This window comes from Pipistrellus hanaki (genome assembly GCF_964339955.1).
Source record: "Pipistrellus hanaki genome assembly, chromosome: X".
NCBI classification, from domain to species: Eukaryota; Metazoa; Chordata; class Mammalia; order Chiroptera; family Vespertilionidae; genus Pipistrellus; species Pipistrellus hanaki.
The window spans coordinates 34,650,477-34,664,166 of record NC_140524.1 but is presented as its reverse complement, the minus strand read 5'-3'; the positions used below and the strand labels follow the sequence as shown (position 1 = coordinate 34,664,166).

Sequence of the window (13,690 nt, the reverse complement as noted above, 5' to 3'; positions counted from 1 at the left end):
CATTCCACCGTTCGGTTGATTTGCATATTAGACTTTTATTATAATATATAGGATGATGATTATATAGAATAAATATTTCCAAAGTCTTGCTATGGCTGACTTTTTCAGGTTTTTCTGCTTTTATTAGGAAGGTAAAGAAATTATCGATGCTGCTTACTGGAACTCCTTATTTTGGTAATATATAGGGGAGCACAGAAACAGTTTCTACTATTCACACCTACTAAATTTATTTGTCCCAAAGATTTCAAAGATAACCTGCTTCTAACATTATTTTTAAATTATATCCTAAACACATACAACCAATAATCATATCCTTAACCTTAATCAAATAACAACTTAAAGATTATATTATAAAAACAATTGTTAAGCAATCTCAAGTCACATCTGAATATAGTTACTAATATACTGAGGGATGCCTAAAGTGCCTTAAGCAATTCCACAACAAAGGTTAAGGCTATTAGGCAGAGCTTGTCATACTTACTGGGTCGTCTGATCTAAGTAAGTAATAAGTCTGTCTGCTTCTTCTTCTAGACGTTTGTTAACATGATGAAGATATTCAGGAACCTACAAAGATAGTTTTTTATATTATTGTTTTCCTCCCCATAAATCATTCAGAAAATGTCAAGTCCAAAAGATCCTGGAAGCAGCCCTGCCAAATGTGGCAGGGTTGAATCATATGTAAAATTATAGGTAGAGTTTATGATCCAGAATTCTGGCCTTTAAGAAGAGAGAAAAGAAAGGAGCACCTAAGTGAGAGAAAAGCATCACAATGTTGGGAAGATAAATGCAAAGGGCAGCTTATGTTCTATAAGTAAGGTCTATTGTGAATACAGTGGATTTAGTAATCATGACTTTTAAATACCTCTCTTTCCTGCATTAATTTTTGGCCTTCAGCTGCATAAAGCCGGTTAGTTTCTTCCAAAAATCGTTGTTCAAAAGAATCCTGGTAAATCTGGGAGAAACAAAATACAGGAGTTTATTTATTCATTAGCTACTTATTGAATGTTCTTTATGTAAACAGCGTTATTTGGTTTTTACACATCAAACTAGGGATAAGCATCAGCTCTGTATTAAGTAAAGTAGTTAACTTACTTGCAAGTCAGAGAGCATGCTTAAAAGGCTTCGGAGTAAACTTCTATCAATTGCTTCACCATTCCTTTCCCTCTCAATCAACAGAAGAATGCCATCAATTGTCTTAGTCTGGACTTTTTGATCACTTATAATATGAGCCCTAAATAACTCCAGTCCCATGTCCCTAAAATAAAAATATAATCTAAATTAATTGACAGCGACACCACTTCTGGAAAGACAAATATGTTAATTAGGACTTCAGACTTTGAAACAGCCATTGTAAAAGGATAAAATCCACACATTTAATCTATATATAAAAAAGCCTAATATGCAAAGTGTCCCCTTAGGAGTTCGACCAACCAGGAGTTTGCTCGCTCGCTATGATATGTGACCACCAGGGGGTGGTGCAGAATGAAGGCAGGCCCCCAGCCAGTGGCCAGCAGCCAGGGAAGGAAGGCCCCAGCTGGCAGCTGGCAGCCACTAGGGACTCTACCTGTGCACAAATTTCGTGCACTGGGCCTCTAGTTTCAAATAACATTATTAGACTAAAGTATACAGGAAACTCATTTTGTCTCTAATGAGAAATAAGGCTAAACTATCTTCCTCTAGAACTAAGTTTTATTATATTATCTCCTTTGGTGGATTTCTTCCTTGGTCAAATTAAAGAGACAAAATTAGTTCAAGTTATAAAATGGTTTTCACTGTACTGTTAATGAAGGCTTAATTGGTCATTTGTCATCTGGCTTTAGTATTCAAAAATCAGCAACTCTGATAATTGCTATAGGTAGATGCTAGATACACATGGTGGGGGAAGAGCTCATTACACTATTCTATTTTCCTGTATAGAAGGAATTTTCCTGTATAAATGGAATTTTCCATAAAATTATTAAAAGATAATGAGCATCCCTGGATAAATGAATGGAGAAGTCAGCCCTCAGCCTGAAGGGTTGTGGGTTCGATTCTGGTCAAGGGCATGTACTCAGTTGCAGGCCCCAAGCAACCAATCAATGTGTCTCTCTTATATCCATGTTTCTCTCTGTCTCTCCTCATCCTTTTCACATTCTCTAAAAATCAATGGAAAGCCGAAACCAGTTTGGCTCAGTGGATAGAGCATTAGCCTGCGGACTGAAAGGTCCTGGGTTCGATTCCGGGCAAGGGCATGTACCTTGGTTGTGGGCATATCCCCAGTAGGGGGTGTGCAAGAGGCAGATGATTGATGTCTCTCTCTCATAGATGTTTCTAACTCTCTATCCCTCTCTCTTCCTCTCTGTAAAGAATAAAAAAATAATAATAAAATAAAAATCAATGAAAAAATATCCTCGGGTGAGGATTAACCACAACAAAAAGATAACAAGCAAATTCTTGATCAACAACAAAATAATACACATTTATAGATAGTTCAGAGCGAACTTTTAATTCCCATAGAAGAACTTTATAAATTATTATAGGCTCAGTGAATGTTAGCTATCTCTAATATTAGCATAAAACATAATTAAGAAGGTAAAACTGCCATATATAAGTTTTTAGAACCCAAATGTGAGGTTTTAAGAGAATATTCACATTACTTAGTCTCTCCAATTAGTATAATTAAGATTTAAAAATGATTTTTAACAAATCTTTAAAAAAATTTTTTCTAACATCCTTACCAAATGGAGGGTAGCATTGAATTCTGAAGAACATAAGTTCTATCCAGAAACAAAAAAATGCTCCTGATCATGATCTGTCAATAAAAAATAAAAAAAATAAATCAAGCAATTTTTATATTCTGTGAGGCTGCAATACTTGCTCAATAAAGAATAAAATTGTAGCATTTGCTTGAATATATACTAGACTACTAGGATAAAACATACAGATGAACAGATATACCACAGAATATGGCCATACAATTTTTATTAAGCTGCTCTATTATCTTTATCCTTCTGTAGTTCTCAGAAAAGGGTCACTCAAAATGATCCTATGACTTCTTTGCAACTTGAAAAGTAACTGAGGTCCTGGTGGGGTAGCTCAGTTGGTCAGAGCATCATCCCAATATTCTAAAGTTGCAGGTCTGATCCCTGGTCTGGATACATACAAGAATCAACCAATAAGTAGAACAACAAATATAAAATATATATTTCTCCATCCCTTCCTTTAGTTCTAAAATCAATAAATTTTTTAAAAGTAACTGAAAATAAAAAAACGGAATCAAGCCCCGGACAGTGTGGTTCAATGCTTAAGAGTATTGGCATAGGCACCAAAGAGTTGCAGGTTTGATTCCTGGTCAGGGCACATACCTAGGTTTTGGGTTCGATCTCCAGTAGAGGTATGTACAGGAGGCAATCAATCAATGTTTCTCTCTCACATCAATGTTTCTCTCTCAAATCAATGAACATTTGAAAAAATTAAATGCTTGTTTACCTATAACTTGCATTTTCAAAACAGAAAAACAAAACAAAATTAGTTTCCAATTCAGAAGAACAGATATGGAGGCAGGCCCTTACTGCATAGCTTTTAAAACTAACATTCCTGTATTTGAAGAAATTTATTTTTTAACTATAATATTTAGCTGAAATGTAATACTTTTTCCAGCTTACCATTTGTCTACAGTGGTTCTGCCAGCATCTATCAATTTTCTTTAGAAAAAGAACACTATCCAATGAGTCCGTGAGATGTTCGTCAAGGATATTTTAAAGTGCTTAATACAAGTGGCATGTGCAAAGTAAGAGTACATTTGTCTTAAATTTGGAATACCTTACATACTAATGAAACTAATAGTACTTATAGAACAAAATGCCATTTCTTAAACTGTAAAAATATTATATCTCACTAAAAATACCTAAAAAACAAGTCATGACCTAGCTGGGTTGTCACAGTGGATAGAGTGTCGGCCTACAGACTGAAGGGTCCCAGGTTCGATTCTGGTCAAGGGCACATGCCTGGGTTGCTGGCTTGATCCCCAATAGGGAGCGTGCAGGAGGCAGCCGATCAATGATTCTATCATTGATGTTTATCTCTCTCCCTTCTTCTCTGAAATCAACAAAAATATATTAAAAAAAAACAACACATAATTGAGCATTGTGTTTCCAGTTTATGATTTCCTTAAATTATCTTTCTTCAAACGGAAATTTGTTAGGGCAAAGAAAGGGTAAAGATGCAAGAACATCTTATTTACATTAATACCACATAGTAGACTTACATCCTAATTAAAGCTAAAAAAAATTCTTCTTTCTCTAGAAGCAAAATACACAAAATTAAATCTATAAAACACAGCTACAGTGAAACCTCAGTTCTCAAACTAACTTTGTTCCAGAAGGCTGTTCAAGAAGCAATTTGTTCGTAAATACGTTCTTTTTTTCCCATTAGAAATCATGTAAATTGAATTAATCCATTCCAGACCCCCCAAATGATTCTGTTTTAACCTTTCTTATATAAAGTACATGTCTCATACTGTTTAATCTATAAATGAACAATTCTTTCCTTAAATTTATCGAACCAGACCCTACTATCCTTAAAGGAATCACTTTCAGCTCTTGTTCTTTAGGTGTCTTTAAGATCAACATGCAGCAACTTTGCTTTTTCACATTATCACTGTCTCTGAAATGCTGTCACTGGCTAACTGCTTTTCCCTTATCCAAATCAACAAGTTTTTCTACCTCTCCAATTGCCCATGATCATTTTTTGTTTCACACCCTTAGCAACATTAGCATTCTCGATGGCCTCTTTGTTTTAAACTTGTACTAATTGTGGGATTTCACCAGCAACAAAACCATTCTCTCCTTTGTACAAGCATGAAAGGGTTGTCAGGTCAAAAACCAAAAAAGTTGGATCAACAACGAAGATATTATTTTTGTAAACAACTTGGTTGAAAACTGAATTATTCAAGGTGGGAGACATTGGAGAAATGAGGTTTGACTGTATTCCATTTCAAGCTGGATTAAATAGCGAGGAATAGGAAGAGAGTAAATGATAAAAAATACAAGATGTTTTGCTTTTAAAAGGATATTCTCTGAACTGATGAATTTGTGCTTTGATGTGATCTTCACAAATCTGTCTCAGCTGTTTGTACAAGTTTGCAGAAATCTTGTAAGAACAGAGATTTTCTACAGCCTGTAAGATTAAACACACACACGCTTAAGGGAAGAACGGAGTGGGGAGTGTTCTCAATTATTTACATATATTTTTATTATTTTGGTATTTCTACCATGTAAGCTTATTAAAAAGGGTTGAACATCCATTTAAAACACAAAGTAAAACAACAATGTACTAACAATGTGGGTGGTAAACTTTTTCATAACCAATGTACTATAATTTATTGATTATGGCTGTAAAGGTCTTAAGGATGGGGGGAATCAAGCCAAGCCTCTCTCCCCCATGTAAAGGTGAAGACATTCAATTTATAATAACTGCTACATATAAATGCTGTCTTGTTTAAAATGCCCAGTTTAAAAATAAATAAATAAATAAATAAATAAATAAATAAATAAAATGCCCATTGTTGTCATAAACAAAAGTCCATTTTGAGCCTAAAAAATAATTTCACCAATTTTTCATCGTTAAGATTGGGCATTCTGACCACCACTGAATAAAATTTTATTTAATAATTTGGTTCTCGCCCTAACCGGTTTGGCTCACTGGATAGAGCGTCAGCCTGCAGACTGAAAGGTCCCAGGTTCGATTCCTGTCAAGGGCATGTACCTTGGTTGCAGGTACATCCCCTGTAGGAGGTGTGCAGGAGGCTGCTGATTGATGTTTCTATTCCATCAATGTTTCTAACTCTCTATCCCTCTCCCCTCCTCTCTGTAAAAACTCAATAAAATATATATATTTTTAAAAATAATAATTTGGCCGAAACCGGTTTGGCTCAATGGATAGAGCGTCGGCTTGGGGACTGACGGGTCCAGGGTTCGATTCTGGTCAAGGGCATGTACCTTGGTTGCGGGCATATTTCCAGTAGGGGGTGTGCAAGAGGCAGCTGATTGATGACTCTCTCATCGATGTTTCTAACTCTCTATCTCTCTCCCTTCCTCTCTGTACAAAATCAATAAAATATATTTTAAAAAATAATAATAATTTGGTTCTCATGAACAGAATGCAGAAATTACTTCTAGCAGTATTTTAAGTATGATGTAATTAGCCACTAAGAATTTTTCTCCAACGTTTCAGTTTTAAAATATTTAAATATAGGTTTCAAAATTTGAACTGAATAAACATTAATTATAAAAGAAATGACTGTATTTTTACTTCATTCTAATAGTTGAATTGGTCTTCTTTTATACTCAGCCCCTAAAAAGGACAAACTTCAGATTTCAATGAGTTTCTTGTTATGTATATCAAAAGACTTTCAAATTTAAAACAACAGCCTGGGTAAAACTCTTTGGATGAGCTCCGATATAATCTATAATTCCAACTAGTTATGACTTTAGTATAATATCAGGATTCCTGTCTTACTATAACAGAAGGCAAAAATTCATTAAAACTGACTCTAAAGAAGCATCCAAGTTCTGTTGGTTGAAGAGGAATTTATAAATATGTAGTTGTTAGTCATATTGCCAGTATGCAGGTCCAATAAATGAATTAGCAAATGAAAAGAAAGCTTAAAGGAAACCATTATACCATTGGAGGAAAGGAGTCACAACTCACCAGAAAACAGCAGTCCAATTTGATCCAGCAGCTAAGGAGGAATAAGAAGGCCACTTTCCTAGGGTTAGGCCTCAAATGTCTAAAAGGTGTCTTTATATTTATTCATGTGCCTTTCTGTTCATATTGGTCCTCTATGGACTCTCCCTTTCTCCTTTAGGATTCTTCTCATTGTATTAAGGTGATCCTTTTGAGGGATTCATTTTCTCAGCATTTCTCATTTTCCTGCTTAGATTCTGTCTTTCTACTTCATCTTATCCACATTTCCCACCCACTTCCAGTACTTCTCCAAGTCCTATTTCTCCATTCCCTTCTGCTGTATTCCTCCTTCTCCCATATTGTAGTCCTCAACACATCTATTTATCTTCTCACACAAGATACCATATTCTCTCACTACTCAACTAGTCCTCCTTCTTCCAATAAAGCTTTCCTTAATTGCCTCAGCAACTAGTGACACACCTGGCACACCACACTGATGTCACTGAGTCAATACCACATGTCTTCATGTGTATATCATGTCTCCATATTCTCCTTAATGACAGAAAGAGACCATGTGTTCAAGTCTCTACTGATATGTGTCTGTTAATACTTTTTGGGCTTTGAACCAGGTGAACATAGTAAATACAAAAAAAAAACCAAAAAAACACAAAAACACACACACACACACACACACACACACACACACACACACACAAAAACAAAAAACAACACTAACATACCTCTAACTAGCAATGTGTGTGCACATAGAAGAAGCTTTTATGGTATAAGCAGAAAACTGGCCAGAAAACATACAATTATAGCCGAAACCGGTTTGGCTCAGTGGTAGAGCGTCGGTCTGCGGACTGAAAGGTCCCAGGTTCGATTCCGGTCAAGGGCATGTACATTGGTTGCAGGCACATCCCAGGTAGGGGGTGTGCAATAGGCAGCTGGTCGATGTTTCTCTCATCGATGTTTCTAGCTCTCTATCTCTCTCCCTTCCTCTCTGTAAAAAAACCAATAAAATATATTAAAAAAACAAAACAAAAAAAACACATACACTATTTATAATACACTAATTATAATACACTATGATAGATGCTGTGATAGGGATAAACATAGAGGTGCGACCCCTAATCCAGTCTTTGGGCAGAGACAAGTCAGGAGAGATTTCTTGAGCAGAGGTAAAGAGGTAGAGTCCAAAAAGACCCAGAGGGAAATGGATAGAGAGCTAGTTGGAAAAGTGAGAAATAGAGAAGTAATCTGGGCTTTAAATGCAAATAGCCTCATCTGTGTTTAGACGGTTTAAGATGTTAGAGGCAAGAAAAGCAGGATGGATACAGTTTTTGGAAGATGGTAAATGCCTGTATTTGCCACCTCCCACAACCACATCAAAATTACAACTAAAATGCAGAACCACCATCATCCAGAACTGCTGGAAAGCTGGTTGAATGAAAGTCCTACAACTGGGAACAGGGAAGATGGCAGCCAACAGACAGCCATGAGCAAGATAGTGAGTGAAAGATCACAAGGAGAGTGCGTGGATGTGTGGGGACTATGTGTATTTGTGAGTGAGGCACAGTTATATTCCACAGGCTTGTCGGGGACTGGCGGACCAGACTCCCCTGGCCAGGCAGCCTCTACTACCGCTGCAATCTCTCCCAGAGCAGCTGGCCCTGCCACAGAGACCTTGCCATCTTGAAGGGGAGACCGGCTGTGATTGAAAGCCCAGCCTTACCTTCACTCAGGGAGACCTCGGATACCACCTGGGACCCTACAGCCACAACGCCCAGGGACCACCTGCCTCAGCTGTGAACCTACCAACACCGAGACTCCAGCCTACCTGGCTGCAGGAGCCTAAAACGTTTGTCCAGGTCGAGACAAGGTAGCAGCCGAATAGACAGACAGGTCCTGCGCCTTCTCACAGAGCAAATAGAAGAAACAACTGAATTGAATAACCACCACCCAGAATTGGAGAATGAAACACAGCTAGTGAGGCAATCCACTGAAGGAAAGGTCAGAGACTGCCTGGAGAAAGGTGAGATCAGGGATCTGGGCTGGAGGGAGAAATGTGTGCAGCCAGAACTAGAGTCTTAGAGGGAGACTGTGCTGCAACAAATCTGTCTCTTGGGATCAGTGTAGCCCTCAAATGTAGAAGGGGGTCCACAGGGTTGCTAGCAATGGGGGACTCTAGATCTAAGACCACAGCCATGGGAAACTGCACCCAGAAAGGCAGCCTGAAATTCTATACCAGTTGCACAGTGCTGGGGGGACAAAGACGCAAGGCAGTGTGGTTGCTCTGTCTTTATAACTTCCTTGCTTTTACTTGCTAAACCCAGGGCATAGGATCTTTCAATTAAAACACTCACTGGAAGAAAAAAAAAAAGTAAATTAAAAAAAAGTAAATAATAATTAAAAAAAAAAAAAAAACACTCATCGAGACTGTAGGGGAAAGTAGTTTTTGAGGAAACTGGGGAGCAAAAGAGGGAGAGACGAGCAGGAAGCCAGCTCTGGGACAGTCCATCCCTCAATCCTGAGCATTTTCTCCTGAAGACCTTACCTTCTAGCAGTGCAGCCACACCAAGTCTTGAGCACCACAGGGAAAGGAAGATTCTAAATACCCACAGGGAGCCCTGGGATACTGGGTTAAGGGGCCATTTGATCCCAGAAAACTAATACAGAAACACGGCCACCTAGGGGTCATGTCAGAAATAGACGCTTGTATAAATACGACTGAAAGCAGGCAGAAAAACAAAGCAGGCAGATGATTCTGTATGCTTGAAACAGATCATAGCAGAGGAGCAGTGGATCACTGGGAACTTCCAACACTGTGGTGACTATCTGACAGAAAACGGAGATGTGGCAGGCAGAACAGTATAGAGGGGTGTTAAATCAGCCCCCATGAGACACTGAGGCTCCAATGAAGCTAATGAACTTCACTACTTCACTTTATTTATCTTTTACTTAAACAAATTTTTTCACTTTATTTTTTATTATTATATTTTTATCTCACTTTTCCCATTTTCATCATGTTTCTTTTCTCCTGCTTTAGTTTTTCTCTATTCTTCCTTTTTATTCTGCTAAAAAATTGATCTACTTTATTGACTATATGTATGTATTACTATTAAAGTAGTCTGTTGGCCTACTAATACATCTAATTTCCTCTCCCCTGCTCCAAGTCCTTGTACACTCCTCTTTTCTCTTTCTTCACTAGACAATTTTTTTTCTTTCTTGTTGTGGTTTGTATTTTTTAATTTTATTTTATGCTTTTTTTTTTCCTCTCCTCGCATGTTCTCTTCTACAAATAGCTTAGTTTCAATCATCAACTCAAGCCTATCTGCTCTCTATTCTCCTTTTCCAAAAATATGTGAACACATAGATAAATTAAGGAAAGGGGAAAATTTGGTTTTATACACACACACACACACACACACAAATGTGGTTATATATATGTATATAAATATGTATATAAATGTGGTTATATGTATATAAATGTGGTTTTATACACACACCCACACGCAAACATATATATAAATTTTCATTCATATACATACATACTAGAGGCCCAGTGCACAAAATTCATGTGGGGGGGGGGGTGCCTAAGCCCAGCCTGCACCCTCTCTCAATCCTGGACCACTGGCTCCTAACTGCTCACCTGCCTGCCTGATTGCCCCTAATCACTCTGCCTGCCTTCCTGAAGCCCCTAACTGCTCGCCTGCCTGCCTAATCACCCCTAAATGCTTGCCTGCCTGCCTGATTGCCTCTAACCACTCTGCCTGGTTGTCCCTAACTGCTCGTATGCCTGCCTATTCACCCCTAATGGCCTCTGCCTTGGCCCCCACCACTGTGGCATCGTCCAGAAGGATGTCCAAAATGACTTCCAGCTGTCCAGTCTAAGTAGCATATTATGTTTTTATTATTATAGGTTTTTAATATATTTTTTAATTATTCTTTTCAATTATTTTCTACTTTTTTATTATTTTGTTTTTTCCTTTTCGTCTTAGAAACTCATTCTCTTTCTACCCTCTCTAAACTGAACCATGGCCATTACCCCATTCATTCAATTCCTTCACCTTACCTTCTAGAAATAAGCACATGTCTGTTTATAATCTTCTACACACCCTGTAATCTAAACACTCTGCTTTCCTCACTTTTAAAAATATATTTTTTTTATTGATTTCAGAGAGGAAGGAAGAGGGAGAGATTGAAACATCAATGATAAGAATCATTGATCAGTTGCCTCCGCAAGCCCCCCACTGGGGATCGAGCCCACAATCTGGGCATGTGCCCTTAACTAGAATCAAACCTGGGACCTTTCAGCTCACAGGCCAATGCTCTATCCACTGAGCCAAACTAGCTAGGGTTGCTTTCCTCACTCTTAAGCAAGGTTTATTATGGATAGTTATGTGTGCTAGAACAGGGGCTTCCAAATTTTTTTGAGAAGCCCCAATAAAAAATACATTTTATGTCATAATCCACTGTACCTAAAATAAATGTGCCTTGGCCTATGTGGTCAGGGTACAGGCCTGGGTTGCAGGCTCAATTCCCAGTTAGGGGGTGTGCAGGAGGCAGCCAATCAATGTTTCTCTCTCAAAAAATTAATAAAAATTATTTTAAATAAATAAGTCTAGCCGAAGCCGGTTTGGCTCAGTGGATAGAGCATCGGCCTGTGGACTGAAAGGTCCCGGGTTCGATTCCGGTCAAGGGCATGTACCTTGGTTGTGGGCACATCCCCAGTGGGGGGTGTGCAAGAGGCAGCTGGTCGATGTCTCTCTCTCATCGACGTTTCTAACTCTCTATCCCTCTCAATTCCTCTCTGTGTAAAATCAATAAAAATATATTAAAAAAAATAAGTCTATAATAATAAAGGTGTAATATGCTAATTAGACCAGACGTCCTTCCGGATGACCTTCCAGACAAAGCTGGGGCTGCGAGAGGAGCCGGGGTCCCAAGACCCAGCAGCCAAAGGAAGGCAGGCCTACTCTTGAACAAATTTCGTGCATCTGGCCTCTAGTAAGTAAATCAATGTGTGTAATTAAAACAAAATCTTCATGAAACTACAATGAATCATTACTATGCATTATATTCTCTGATATTTTCTATTTTATTTCTTAAAAAAACTGGTCACAAACTACTAATGTCATGAACATATAAGCACTTTAGGGGCAAGAACTAAGTGGTCATTATATGCCCATGGCTTCTGTCCAGATTTGCACACAGAAAGCAGTCACTGACTCAACAAGGATTGAGTCTTTACTAAGTACTCTGTGTCCTATTAGGTGATGGGATAGAAACATGCATAAGAAGTTAAATCACTACTTAGGAGTTTGAGATAAGTTCTATTTTATATCAGATATTTGAAATGCACTATTAGATATGTACAATTATTTTACATTTTACTGAACACTTTAGAAATCCCTTGAAGTTTGATCTAGTATAATTATTACTAAAATAACCTTATTTCACGGGCAACTATTTGTATTAAACAGATTCTAGTTGAGTTACACAATTCCCTCAAGTAAAATTATCTTTTCACTTAAGCTCATAATCATTACTGGTAAAAATGCTGCCTTAAATCTTTTTTGAAGGTAATTTGGTATAAAATAAAAACATTCTACCTCCAAATCCTAGTCCCTCCCATCAAAAACTCCACACGTCATATCAAAAATGTGTTTTTCTAAAAGAAAAAAATCACTCCAAAGAAAATATAAAAATATAGGAAGTGAAATGCAAAACTATAAAAGGTGAAGTTTGATGCTTTGAGGAACATATAATTTAAAAAGCAAAGATTACATTTGGAACAAGGGAAGGAGTAGAAATGAGGGTGAGAAGACTAGAATAAAAAAGATTACTGAAATAAGGATAAACAATACAACTATACAAAAAATAAAGAATTAAACATAGTGCCCTGGCTGGGTAACTCAGTTGATTGGAGCATCATCTCCTTACCAAAAGGTTGTTGGTCCAATTCCCAGTCAGGACACATACTTAGGTTGCAGGTTGGATCCCCGGTAGGAGGCATATGGGAGGCAACCCTATAGATGTTTTTTTTTCTTTCTCTCCCTCATCTCCTTCCCATCTCTCCCCTCCCTCCTTCCCTCCCTTTCCCTCTCTAAAATCAATAAACATATTCTTGGGTGAGGATTAAATAAAAAAGACAAAAATAGTAAGGGAGGAAATCTAGAAATTTTTCTGATTTAACAAGGCCAGAAGTAAGGTATTAAATTCCCACCACGGTGCTGAACTCTGATCATTGGCCTAATGGGTTGTGTCTTAAAGAAACAAAATACATCAAAAAACTTTTCAACTAATACAGAAATAAAACCTACATTAACTCTCTTTTTACATCTAATAAAAATGACTAACAATCACCCTAGCCAGTTTGGCTCAGTGGATAGAGCATCAGCCTGTGGACTGAAGGGTCCCAGGTTTGATTCCGGTCAAGGGCACCTACCTCAGTTGTAGGCTCAATCCCCAGTCCCATGTTGGGCATGCGTGTAACCAATCTGTGTGTCTCTCTCACACTGATGTTTCTCTCCACGCCCCCTCCCTTCTACTCTCTAAAAATCAATGGGAAAATATCCTCGGGTGAGGAATAAAAATAAGATACTCACAACATAGCAAAAACTAAGAATTCGCAGAAAGGAAGACAGACAATGAAACCTAAATTATTTTTCTTTTTACATATAGCAAGGAGGAATTAAGACTAGGATTATCAAGGCTTAAGAATTTATAGTTGCACATTTTTAAAAGTAGCAGAGATGGTATTTTTTTTTAAATATTTTTTTTATTGATTTCAGAGAGGAAGGGAGATGGAGAGATAGAAACATCGATGATGAGAATCATTGACTGGCTGCCTCCTGCATGCCCACTATTGGGGATCAAGTCCACAACCCAGGCATGCGCCTTTTACCAGAATCGAACCCAGGACCCTTCTGTACATAGGATGACAATCTATCCACTAAGCCAAACCAGCTAGGGCAGCAGGGATAGTATTAATAATTCAGTAAAAGAAGGAGTAATACAT

The 13,690-nt window shown here is 37.8% G+C and overlaps 1 protein-coding gene across 5 annotated transcripts in view; it reads right to left on the bottom strand.

Moving 5' to 3' along the window:
• Window positions 1-13,690, bottom strand: part of CUL4B (cullin 4B) — a 47,308-nt gene that overhangs the window by 19,416 nt on the left and 14,202 nt on the right. For all 5 annotated transcript variants that reach the window (XM_084870354.1, XM_084870355.1, XM_084870356.1 and 2 more), the window contains exons 4-9: window positions 5,054-5,157; window positions 3,645-3,714; window positions 2,718-2,791; window positions 1,093-1,255; window positions 863-952; window positions 482-564 (exon numbers count right to left, since the gene is read on the bottom strand). In XM_084870354.1, coding sequence (XP_084726480.1) covers window positions 482-564; window positions 863-952; window positions 1,093-1,255; window positions 2,718-2,791; window positions 3,645-3,714; window positions 5,054-5,157 — 584 coding nt within the window. The remainder of the gene's footprint in view (window positions 1-481; window positions 565-862; window positions 953-1,092; window positions 1,256-2,717; window positions 2,792-3,644; window positions 3,715-5,053; window positions 5,158-13,690) is intronic.